The 13,369-nt window shown below is 36.2% G+C and overlaps 1 protein-coding gene across 1 annotated transcript; it reads left to right on the top strand.

The window, feature by feature from the left end:
- Positions 1–467: 467 nt before the first annotated feature.
- On the top strand, positions 468–13,369 carry LOC145623941 (putative LRR receptor-like serine/threonine-protein kinase At1g67720). The gene is made up of 15 exons (XM_081676859.1): positions 468–1,015; positions 2,152–2,683; positions 2,903–3,408; positions 3,598–3,730; positions 3,933–4,004; positions 4,110–4,178; positions 4,255–4,326; positions 4,407–4,472; positions 5,617–5,777; positions 5,878–6,119; positions 7,706–7,832; positions 7,909–7,977; positions 8,068–8,254; positions 10,236–10,371; positions 12,699–13,369. The coding sequence occupies exons 1-15, from the start codon at positions 916–918 to the stop codon at positions 13,032–13,034; spliced, it is 2,808 nt and encodes a 935-aa protein (XP_081532985.1). The 5' UTR covers positions 468–915; the 3' UTR covers positions 13,035–13,369.

Below are 13,369 nucleotides of genomic sequence, written 5' to 3'. Positions count from 1 at the left end.
ATAACTTAACGAAAATGCAGCTTTTATTGACAAAATTAAGCAACCGCAAAGGTAATTCACATAGCAAACTTTCACCAATGCCCTAATTCAACAACAGGTCACACAAATTAACAAAAATTAAACATTAAACCACAGAAATTCATGATATAACTCCATGAAAAGTGGCAAAAGAAACAACAACAACACGATAGATGGGAGCTTAAGTTGAGCTTAAGTTGAGCTTAAATTACCTTAAATTCAGCTTGCCACCTACGAACACCGACACCACCACGCGAGACGTCCAAAGCAGAGCAACAATTGCAGGTTCACAATTGAAGGTGTGAAGATGAAGATGGGAGCTTCTTCAATTGAAACTCGGGAGAAACTCAGGTGATTATTGTTGGAAGACTAACACCGTGACTTAACGGAATAATGACTAAGTTGTATGACATGTAATGTTTTTAACTAAAGTTGCCAACTGGTATGCCACTTGTTCGTGAGAAACAATCACCGTGAGTAACCTGGGAGAGCTCTTTTTTTTTTGTGCTTCATCAATACACTGAGACTTAAATATCATACAGCACTTATCTAAGAAGTTTGTTAATATAACGTTAATCTATAATCTTACCTTTTTATCACCAATAATAAATATTTCCTATAAAAGTAATATGAATGCTGCGCTCTGAATACAAACACCCCACTCTCCATTAAACTCCACTCTCCATTAAACTCCACTCTCTTCCTTCTCTTACTGTAATTATTATATGAGAGAGATTGAAACTTTGCTTTTAGTTTTTCTATTATTTAATATTTCTAATTGATTGATTTAAAATGTGAACTTTTTCGTTGTTTTATCAGCTTTTCACTTTTATTACTTTTTCTTCATTTTATGCCCCCATTTAATTTGGGGTTTTTTGTAACAATTTTCCATTTTTCATGCTTTTCTCTGAAAAAATGGCGATTTGGATTTCTGGGTTTTCCACTTTCATCTCTTTTTTGCTGTTTCATGTCTGTTTTAGCGATGCCCAGATGACAGGTAAAACTTTTAAGTTGTTTGATTTATTCAATTTGTTTGCTTTATTATTCTTGTTTTTGTTAAAAGTTGTTCTGATTTTTTTTTTTCATCTTAGTAATTTAAGACTGTTTTTATAGTGCTTATGTTAATAACTTACATGAATTGTTAGTGGTTTTTTTACTTAAAAAGAAAATCTTGACAATTGCAATTGAAGCATGCACCTATTTGTACGTTTTAATTCTAAGAATTTAGTTGTTATTATTGTATAAAAGTGTCATTTATGATGACATTAGCTAGGTTGTTTACCACTTTCGTTTCGGATTTAGTTATATATTAGTTGAAAGATATTGTAGTTTGTTGATGCTGTCATGCTGAATTGAATGATATTGTAGTTGAGTGATATTATAAGCTGTAGGTGGTTCATTGTTTTAAGTTTTCTTTTATGGTAAGTTCTGTGCTTTATAGGATTTGTGGAAGATTATTATAAGATGTAGAATTGTAGATAGCTCATTTGATTGTGCTGATTTTAACATAAATCCGGCTCTAAAATTGCCCTTATTTTCACCAGTTAGCCAGGCGCGTATCTAAGATTTTGACTAGGCAAGATTATAGTAAGCAGGATTTAACTGTGTTATCGTTTGTTCTGCTGCCAACTACTACTATACTTGTTATGATAAATTTTATCTATCAGAATCATCTCCTTATATTAGCATCACTAAAATAGTATAATATGACCTAACAATTTGACTAGATAATTCAAAGTGGAAGATACTTTAACATGATTATTGGAAAGGTCGAACGACTAGTGATATAGGTCAACATGATTTTAACCTTTTCTCTCATCAAATTTTGAGGAAAGTCACGTATCTTGTAGCAAACCCTTCTTGTATATACTGTATAAAGTGGGACTGCATAATTACTCTATATGAGATCCATTTGTTTGTGCACTACACTTGTAAAAAAGGATGCTTGTGGGTTGTGGCCGTTGGCTTGTAGCTGCCGGGCTATCCCTTTTGTAAAACGATATGTTGTGGTCGATTTAATTGTTGATTTCCTTTTCGAACAATGTCGAATCGTAGTGATGGTATGATGTTAGTTATTTTAGCTGCATCTGGTTGGTGCTGGTTTGTTGTCTTAATATTCTGTGACAAATGCAGGATTTGTGAGTCTTGATTGTGGAGGTACAGATAGTCACACTGACAAACTTGGTATTCAATGGGTTCCTGATGACCAAATTAGATTCGGACAGACAGCTAATATATCTAATCCAGATGAAACACGGACACAGTATATGAAAGTAAGATACTTCCCTAATGATAACAGGAAGTACTGCTACACTCTAAATGTAACAAGCAGGACTAGGTTCCTAGTGAGAGCCACATTCTTATATGGAAACTTCGACAACAACAATGTTTATCCAAAGTTTGACGTTTCGATTGGGGCAACCCCTTGGTCTACCATTGTCATCTCAGATGCTACTACTGTGGAGGTGATTGAAATGATATTTCTTGCTGCTGAGCCAACAATAAGTGTGTGCTTATCCAATGCTACAACAGGGCTGCCCTTTATTTCTACACTTGAGCTTCGGCAATTCAATGGTTCAATGTACATAACAGATTATGAAAATCAGTACTACATGAGTGTATCTGCCAGAATTAATTTTGGAGCGGATAGTGCAGATCCTGTGAGGTAATAACTCCTCCAATTAATTATAACATACCCACAGATTGTGATCTTCATCATTTTTACCTATGTGCCAATAGTAGATAAATGTGATTTTTATTCTAATTGAAAGTTGAAATAGATATATTTTTCTTTCAGAAATTTAAAAGTGCTGCAGTTCTTAGAGCTTAATTTTATCTTCTGTGTAATCCATGGAACAACACATGTAAATTTTGGTTTTTTCAGGTATCCTGATGATCCATATGATAGAATATGGGAATCTGACTCTCTGAAGAAACCGAATTATCTAGTTGATGTTGCTGCAGGCACTGAGAAAATTTCTACAAAGCTGCCAATCGATGTTAGTGCAGATGACCGACCACCTCAGAAAGTGATGCAAACAGCTGTAGTAGGCAGAAATGGAACATTGTCATACCGCTTAAACTTAGATGGCTTTCCTGGTGGTGGGTGGGCTTTCTCATATTTTGCAGAAATTGAAGACATAGGTCCGACTGACGTAAGGAAATTTAGGCTTATGCTTCCTGATGCACCTCAGGTTTCTAAAGCAGCTGTAAATATCCTTGAAAATGCTCAAGGAAAGGACCGTCTCTATGAGCCTGGATTTCAAAATTTGACCCTCCCTTTTGTGATGTCCTTTAAATTTGTCAAGACATCTGATTCTTCATTGGGGCCTCTCGTGAATGCTATGGAGATCAATAAGTATGTCAAGAAAAGTGGCGGTACCATGGATGGTAAGTGATATTTTATGCTTATTTGTCTTTCTTCTTCAAAGATGCGTGGGATCATTTTGGATTTTGGTTTTCCGCTTGCGGTATTGATTGTTCGTTGATAATAATTTGCTATAAAACCTATTTCTCTAAAGCAATCTACCCAAAATAACACATGCTGTACATCTGATACTGCTTTGGATGGGACTTCAGGATCTACTATAGCAAAACTTGTTACACCTTACTTATCTGCTGATTGGGCTCAAGAAGGCGGTGATCCATGCCTGCCTGTTCCTTGGTCATGGTTGGAGTGCAACTCAGACCCTCAACCACTTATAACTGCAATGTAAGTGTATCTTTGTTTCTTTCTTTTCTCCTTTATGTCCCTTTCTTTGTGGCTTGAGCTGATGGAGCATCCATATTTTGGAGATATGTATCGTCTGCTATTCCCATGGTTTACAGTGATTTTGTTTGAGACCCGACTCTAGTCAAGCAGCCTCATGGCCTGGATTATTGTCTCATGAAATTTTATCTTTGATTCCTTGCAGTCATTTATCGAAGAAAAACTTGACTGGAAATATCCCTTCAGAACTCACAAACTTGGGTGGTTTGATTGAGCTGTAAGATATATGATTCACACCATTTTTAAACCTATGAAGCATAAGCTGTACTTGTTTTGGAGTAGTTGTTGAATCTAACATATTCTCCTGTGACTATGACTGCAGATGGCTTGATGGGAATTCACTAACTGGACCAATTCCTGATTTTAGTGGCTGTCCGAACTTGAAAACAATGTATGCATGATTCCCTGTATTTATGTGAAGCAATGTTTCCCTTTAAACTTTTACTGATGTTCTTTGTATATTGCAGTCATCTGGAGAACAATCAATTGACAGGTGCAGTTCCATCATCCTTGGCTGATCTCCATAATCTGAGAGAAGTGTATGCTCCATGCTTGTATTTCTAACTGATTGAATGCTCGTCTTTAGGAATTCACTAATGCATGAACCTAATGGTTGCAGGTTCTTGCAAAACAATAAGCTGCATGGAACATTGCCGTCTGACCTTCCTAATAACCTTGTTTTGAAGTAAGTAATGTCTCTCCTGTATATGGCTACATAAAATTCGTGCTTTTGCCTGAATGAAACGTAATAAGGTAGACAGCTTTGTCTGACCTTAACAATAAGAGGGTGAAATATACGATAAGATCTACTCATATTGATGCCCCAGAATTCAAAAGGAAAAATCTTAGATTGTGTACTAGTGCTTGTTAACTATATAGCAAATATGAAGTCATGTCAATGTTAATTGTTGAAATTCAAAACAGGCTTCTTTATTTTTGATAGGAAAATTGATGTGTTTATGGCACAACTTACAAAGAAGCTATAAGTACAATTGCAGAGTTCTATCTCCAGTAAGCAGCACTGGAATGGCCTTTTATGCTTGCTATTGCTTTTGTATTTACTCTTTGCTCCCTGACATCTAGTTCATTGTGTGATTACTGATTAGCTTTAACTTTTTTTTTTTTTTTTTTTTTTAATTTTATTATTATTTTTTTTAAATTCTCAAATTCAACTCCACCATCATGCGGTCTTGTGCGAAGTCTAGGAGCTAGCAACCAAGAATTGCTTGATTCTGTAAGGATCTGACGATTTCTTCCTAAAGGGCTATTATGATTTCCAGTTAGAGGGACATCCTAGATAATCAGCTCCTTTCCATTTTAGGGAACAGTGCTCATTATGTATTCACGTAGCATTGGTTTTAGATAATTAGAAGCTCAGACATCCATGGTTATCTATGGTATAAAAAGAGGACTGGATTTAACACTTTACTGAGCATGGTTATTCTTTCAACTTTTGACATTTTAAGGGATGCAAACTTCCTGTGTATCGATATTGAAACAAACACCTTAAAGTAACAAGCACTGGAGGGTTGACACTTGACAGACTGAGAGTAGGGATTTCTTTATAGTCACTGGCAACTTTTGGTTGAGTAAATTTGTCCCTGGAAACTTGAGCTCAGCAGAAATTGTCTCTGTCTAGGATTGTGTACATGATATATCTGAACACTCTTCCCCTTCCCACGAACTGCCCCCTTCCCCAAACACCCCGGAGTCCAGTGTGAGATTTGTTTTCTATTTCTCAAGTCGATTAGCAAATTCTCTGTTTGACTGGCGAAATTCACTCTGTTTTATTGCTATGTTAACACATGTAATTATAATAATTTTTTTAGCATCACTGGAAATGCTGGTCTTCATAAAGCAAGCAGAAGCTTTCGGACTGGTGTAGTAGTTGGAAGTACAATTGGCGCTGCTGTTTTTCTCATAGCAACTATAATATCATGTCATTTTCTGCACAAAGGAAAGAAGTCTAAAAAAAGATATAGTGACCAAGGTCTGATGCTGAATATACTCTGTAATCTTTCCCTTATTTTTTAATTTTGTGCTATACTGTATTTTTATGACTTTTTTTTTGTGTGATGTTTGAGTTTCAGCCCGCCTTGGGAATATTCTTCCATCTCAGAAGTTATCTTCTTCCTTGGAGAGCACTGCAACAGAAGCTGCCCATTGCTTCACTTTTTCAGAATTGCAAGAAGCCACAAAGGATTTTGAGAGAAAAATTGGCTCTGGAGGTTATGGGGTGGTGTACTATGGTAAATTAAAAGATGGACGAGAAATCGCAGTCAAAGTTCTAACTAGTAACTCCTTCCAGGGAAGACGAGAATTCTCAAACGAGGTACTTTTTTCTCAACAAAATGTGTCCTATTTAGGAAAACTCTTGGCAATTCAAATTATAATTGCTGCTGATAAACATTGAGAGAAAATCGATGAGAGAAATTGAGATTAGGGGCATGCATCCATGTAATCATTACATTTTTCTGTATTCTGGCTAGGGGTTTTTACCAAAATTTCCATTGATCTGTTGAGGCCCTACAACAAAACCTGGTGAAGGAAGCAAGGACCCTTGCAACTTGGCTATCCTTTTGTATATCTTAAATCTATGATTGAGTTCAAGCTCAAGACTGTAAGAAATAATGTGTTAATGACATCTCTCGTTTCAGGATTAGTTAAAAACTATTACACCACCCCCCCCCCCCCCCCCCTCCCTTTTTTTTTAAAGCACGTTTAGAAGAAGGCTTTACAAGCATTCTAGCGCCTTGCATCTCAGGACCTCCCAGTTAGGTTTGCCTGCATCCAGCTGTGTCAAAGACCCTGTCTATCAACCCAATAATGACTCCCAAGCTTTAACCCTAGAGGGGTGTTTTTGGTAAGCAGCAAAGGTGCTCCTGAGCAACTGCTCATCGGCTAATGTGAAGCCTATTTTGCCATTATTAGGAGCTAGTTTCGCCTTTGATATATAACTACTTTGAAAATATGTCAATTTGGAAATAATGTTGTACTTTGTACATTGTAGTACTTGAATTCATATTACAGATGTTAGGACTTTGATGTTCTTGTATACTTCCTCCTTTTTTTTTTCTTATGAGTTGGTTGCAAACACCGTTTCTTTGTTTATGTGAGACAAGTTTATCTTAGAACCCATTTAGGTGTCTTTTAAAAAGGGGGGTATCACGAACTCGGCAATCTACCAAAGAAAATTTTATTTTCTAGACAAAGGATGTTGAGAATTAGTAATCTGGCAATTATCAAGTTAATAAGATGCTGAGGCTAAATTCAATTCATTTATATGTAGTTACATCATTATGACGCCAATGCCTCTTATGAGGCTCTCAAATAGAGAAAGGTTAAAGAGGTTGGGGATGAATTGGGAGTTGTAGACAGTGCTAGCCCAGCAAACAAATTTGTTTCAGCCTGTTTCAAATATATTTGTCACATCCTTATCAGTTGTTCTACTGGCCCTTAACTATTGGCCCTGAATATTTCATATTTTCCATGAACTTGAAACTTTCAGAGTAGCTGATGCCTAGTTCTGATTTCATATAACCATTACAAAAAGCCTTGTTCAGGATGATGAATGTGCGATGTTCTGAAAGGGCAAATTAAAGCTGGTATGAAGTTGCGATTAATTATGATTTTCTGAGAATTATTCAGGCTCATCGCTCATCCACTTATTAAGAAAGACTGGAAGACACTTGCAATGTAAATTCAACAATCATAGATAGCCACACAAAAAAAAAAAAAAAAAAAGTCTTCCTTTTGAAAAAAATATATATTAGGAAATATTAAAGACGATTTTATCTTGTTTAGGAGCAAGCTTTCTTAGTTGTTCCTTCTAGCCTTCCTTTCATAATAGCTTGTGAATTTGATCCTTGATTTATATATCGCTGATAGATATGGTTTGTTCATTGACATGTGACCCAGGTGACTCTCCTCTCAAGGATTCACCACAGAAATCTGGTGCAGTTTCTAGGATATTGCCAAGAAGATGGAAAAAGCATCCTTGTTTACGAGTTCATGCACAATGGAACTCTCAAAGAGCATCTCTATGGTAGTTATCCCACCATAACTAAATTGAGTTAATACAACACAACATTTGCATATTCCTCAGTTGCTTTGGATTTTAGGTCCTTTAACCCGAGAAAGGAGCATAAATTGGATCCAGCGCCTTGAGATTGCTGAAGATGCGGCAAGAGGTTTTATACTAAACATATTCTGTTATGACTGTGAAACACAGTTATTGTAGCGGAGCAGTGAAAGTGATAATCTTTTTTTTTGTATTTCAGGAATTGAATATCTTCACACGGGCTGTGTGCCAGCTATCATCCATAGAGATTTAAAAACCAGCAACATTTTATTGGACAAGAATACTAGGGCCAAAGTTTCGGATTTTGGTCTCTCAAAACTTGCAGTGGATGGAGCTTCGCACGTATCAAGCATTGTCAGGGGCACTGTTGGTTATCTAGATCCTGAGTAAGATTATTGTTGGCCTTTCGTTCTCTTTTCTACAATGAAATATGAACTGAATGGTTAAATCAGTCAGTCAATCAATCTAAAGCCTTAATCCCATAAGTGGGGTCAGCTACATGAACATGAACCAAAAGTGATTATTCCGTATAGTCATCCACGAAAATCATCCTCCTCCATCCCTTACGATCAAATACCTCATTTTCATGCAAATCCATTTGTTTTATATCCTTCCTAACTCCTTCATGAATGGTTAGAACTTGGAACATTCACAGCATGTCATCCTTCTTGAATCTTTTTCTTTTTTTTTTTTTTTTTCTGTAAAAAAATTAACAACTCCTTTACATTTTCCATTTTGATTAATTGTTCATGAGTTTCTTAGATACAAGATAAGACTTTCAAGATTCTGTTTACAAGATACACCTTTTTATTCATGGATTTGGGGCTCAGCCATCATGATTTGCATTAAAGTGAATAAGATGCAGATTTTTCTTTCTTTTTTAAAAGGGGGTAGGGGAGATTAAGTGGAGTCAGAAGCGGTAAAATACCCTTGGAGTTCTTCTGAAGAATAGAAGATTAATAACATAAAAGGAAGAAATATCCTGACCAAATTGTTGGTTACATGAGATGGTATAGCTTGACCTTTGGCAAGATATATGATCTCATCTAGTTTTGTAAAGATTTATCAATATTAAAACAAATCAAACACCGTTCTTTGAGACCCTTTTCAGCTAGAGGGGAAAAGCTCTTTTTGCTTGGTGTTAATATTCTTGATTGCGTATGGTGGCTCAAGGACATGTGCACTATTACTCCGAGGGTGAAATTGTGCCCCCAATACAAGCCCATACAATTTTCAAGTGCAAAAGTCTAATGAAAAATAAAACATGTGACGTCCAATTGCAGACATAAAGCCACAACAAGTCTTATAAGAATAAATCGATGTTGAATTTCGGTTCCATAAATACTTTAAAGGACGTGCAGTACACAATAAAATATGTTAGGTTATTCCCTTCTACTTGGAGAAAGAGTTAACACAAGACTATGGGCTACTATCTCACTTGAATTTCCGTAGGGGTTATTTAAGCCTCGGCCTCGTATGATTTGTTTCATTAACTTACACCTAGTTAGTCATAAATGGGTTTTATTTCGAGTAGAAGCTGTTTGAATTTCCGTGTGAATGAGGAGCAGAACACATGCACAAACACAACAGGGAAAAGCATTGGAAGAGAAATAATAAGTAATTTCTGTAAGCAGTTCTGGCTTTACCTTCAGATCAAGGGTAAAAAAATTTCCTATCACTCGGCAAATTTTGCCACTTCATTTATGTCATCTGTACTTACACACCCAACAGTTGGATAGTTGTTTTGAACTCCCAAATTGGGTATTTTTTATCCATTCCTAATGTCCACATAATTGTTAGACTACCACTGTGAAGTTGTGAGTGATGTTTATGGAGAACGATTGTTTCAAGGTGGTTATTCAATGTTTGTGCATGCCTCTTTTTTTTTTGAAATGACAGTGTACCCACCAATTTAATTTTGTGAGCTTAATTTTTTTTTTTTTTTCCTCTCATTGAGGTTTCCATTTACATGCATGCTTTATATATATGATTATAATTGCATTGTTTCTGTCCATATATTTCTAAATTAAGATTAACAGAACTTGCTCATTTGACGACATATACTGGAAGTATAATAATATTTCTTTTCTCTGTGTGCATTTTCCCCTACATATAGTTACGTGTGCAACTAATTCAATTGAAGGTTTCCTTCTTGTGTACTGTGTTGGTTTCACTTTATTTAGTTTTGGTATGAACTGGCTCTATTGTAGGGACCCAAACGTATAAAATTTACAGTTTCTGTCAATTACCATACGCTTTTCATTAATTTTTATTGTACGGAGTATTTCTATAATCTGTCAACCTGTCCATCCTTTTTTCCCCAAGAAAATTACAATATCACACAATGACTTCCCTGATGATCTGCAGGTATTATATCTCACAACAGCTGACTGACAAAAGTGATGTCTATAGTTTTGGTGTAATTTTACTCGAGCTAATATCAGGGCAGGAAGCAATATCTAACGAAAGTTTTGGTGTTAACTGTCGGAACATAGTTCAATGGGTAAGTCTGGTGTATAACCATGCTCTCTTTATTGCCATTGCTCAAAAAGTCTGCATCATTGGTATCCAAATCTGACTAGTAAATTGTTGGTATTAGAAAGTGACATAAAATAATTTTTTTGATTGTTGTAAGTGATATACTACCTCCGTTAATAGTTATGTGCAACTTTGGGGGAGTTCACGGTTCATGATGCAAAATTTTATAATGGTGATTAATGTATTCTAGGGGTATGTAATTAAGGTGGAGAGAGAATGTTAGGATAATTAATCCACCACCACTGCCACCAAGACCAACACCACCACTGCCACCAGCCAACACCACCACAACCACCAGCCAACACCACCATTGCCACCACCAAGACCAGCCAACACCCTAACACCACCACCGCCTTCAATTCACAACGACAAGCCAACAGTCCAACACCACCAACACCACAATCGCCTTCACCAACACCAACACCACCGCCGCCTTCAACGCCGGCTTCACTACCAACCTACAAAACCAACTCCACTACCAACCCCACGAAACCGCCACCACTACCAACCCCCATAAAACCACCACCACTGCCAACGAAAAACCACCCTAAACCCACCCTCACGAAAAAAAAAACCAGCAAAATTCAACCACCACCACTGCCAAATTCAACCACCACCACTACCAACCCCCACAAAACCACCACCACCCTAAACCCACCCCCACGAAAAACAAAACCCACAAAATTCAACCCACCATTCTCACGGAACACCCCATAGATCTAACGGAAACCACATGCGAACTCATCACCACCACTCCAACAAATCCATCACGAATTGAAGTTCTTGAAAGTTGAAAAAAGAGAAAGAAGATCTCAAATCCATGAAACCCACTACAAATTTTTTGAAAGTTGAAGAGAGAGAAAGAAGATTAAAAAAAAGATGAAGAGAGATAATGATGTTGAAAGAGGAGAGAGAAAATATGGGGAAAGATGAATTGAAGATGAAGATGAATGGAGATGAAGATGAAGATGAAGATGAAGATTTAGATGAATGAAGATGAGGATGAATGTAGATGGTTTTGGGTTCCTTGAGTGGAAGATGAAAAGTTGATGAGTTAGATTGGGTTGGTGGGGTGAAAATTGGGTGAGAAATTAGTGTTTAATTAAATCTGATTATAGTTAGTAAATTGTGTTTAAATTTTTTTAACGAGGGTAAAATTGACATTTGACTAGTTTTTTTACTAAAAGAGGAAAGAAATATTTTTATTGCACATAATACTTAGCGGACAAAAATGGCAAAAGTTGCACATAACTATTAACGGAGGTAGTACAATTTAGAATAAAAATGTACTTAGTTGTAGAATGATAGGAATTTTTCAAACGTCAGGTGGTGCAAATAAGTTAGATTTTGGTTGTAGATTGAAAAGTAATAATTTAAGCGTCCGTTGGTGCATAATAAGTTAGATTGATGATTATTGTTTCAAAAAACAACTCTTGCGTTGCTAGACCTTGCTGATCATAACTATTAATATGTCAAAGTTTGTTGAAGGTAATCATTGAAATTGTAGTTATGATGATACAGATATTTTATTATAAATCCTACCGATACTATGAAAACAAAGGTTAATATTAATAAAGTTAGACCTCAACAATAAAATGTCTTATATTTTTGGAAGTGAACAATTCTGTTAATGTATAACTTGGATTTAGTACTCTAGTTTAGTATGCTAGAAGATAATCGAGAGATGCTCAAAATGAATTCTTTAATGGACCTGGATCACACTAATTTATTGTGGACCACTAACATTAGAGAAACTATAGTTGTTTTATTTATAAAAAAAGGGGTCACTATAATTAAAAAAAGGGGTCACTATGTTGAAATAAAAGTCATTTTGGTAACATATAGGCCTAAGTGATTAGTTTTTTTTAATGAAATATTTTATATACTGATCAATATGAATAATAAAGGCCACTATGTTAAAATTAGGGTAATAACGTCGTATTTCAAGTTTACAATATTATTAAAATGTTGTAGTAGCTTTAATAAAGGTTACTATGTTAAAAATAAGGGTCACTATGTTCAATATAATGTCAGTTGCGTGTGTCTAGACCTCGGGTCCACACAAGTCTTTCTGTGCAATAGTGCATAGACTGATCCAACCAAGTCATCATATCAATCACATTTCCACTTTTAGATGGCCTGAAATTAAACATATATTGTGCTAAGGAATAATGATGTGGCTGAAAAGCATAGTGCATATTGCATAAGCTACCTTCCAGTATGAATATCATTTCAAAGTGAATTTACTGTTTATGCAGCTGAGCTGTAATTCTTACTGCCTTATACTTTCAGGCTAAAATGCACATTGAAAGTGGTGACATTCAAGGAATAATTGATCCCTCGTTGAGAGATGAATATGACATTCAATCTATGTGGAAGATAGCTGAGAAAGCCTTGCTGTGTGTCCAAGCTCATGGTCATATGAGACCATCAATGTCAGAAGTGCTCAAAGAGGTACAAGACGCTATCATGATCGAGAAGGAAACGCAAGCAGCAAGAGAAGGCAACTCTGATAACATCTCCAGACACTCCTTGCACTCCTCCATCCACTTAGGCTCCATGGACTTAGGGCCAACTGATAGTTACTTGTCAATAGATGAGTCCATTGCTAGGCCAACTGCGCGGTAGCTATTTAACATATATGATACATCCACCTAGTGACACTTTTTTTGGTATATTTATTCTACGCTTCAAATTTTGCTGGTTCTTCTGTGAAGCTGCTCAGATGAGAGGGTGTTCTAGAATTTAGAGCCTGTCCCACGTGCAAAACAGGGTTGCAGTCAGGTTGTAAATTGGGTACGTGACACATGCACATATATTTCTTCAAGTTAGTAATTTATGCTTATTCTGTGTGTTTATATTCTCCCTGTCAGAATTAGTTGACACCATAAGATTGTAATTTGACTGACCAATGCGATGATACATATTATTCTCTGTCCCTTTTAGTACCAGTGTAAGTGTGA

The sequence above is a fragment of the Chenopodium album genome, chromosome 3, assembly GCF_948465745.1.
Source record: "Chenopodium album chromosome 3, dcCheAlbu1.1, whole genome shotgun sequence".
In the NCBI taxonomy this organism is placed as follows: domain Eukaryota; kingdom Viridiplantae; phylum Streptophyta; class Magnoliopsida; order Caryophyllales; family Amaranthaceae; genus Chenopodium; species Chenopodium album.
This window is presented reverse-complemented; position numbering and strand designations above follow the sequence as displayed.

What these genes read in the sequence shown, in the direction of transcription:
- LOC145623941 (XM_081676859.1), top strand. Translation starts at nt 916, where the DNA reads ATGCTTTTCTCTGAAAAAATGGCGATTTGGATTTCTGGGTTTTCCACT. An exon ending in AAGTGGCGGTACCATGGATG is followed by an intron (nt 3,409 to 3,597) that starts GTAAGTGATATT and finishes ATGGGACTTCAG; the next exon opens with GATCTACTATAGCAAAACTT. An exon ending in CCTAATAACCTTGTTTTGAA is followed by an intron (nt 4,473 to 5,616) that starts GTAAGTAATGTC and finishes TAATTTTTTTAG; the next exon opens with CATCACTGGAAATGCTGGTC.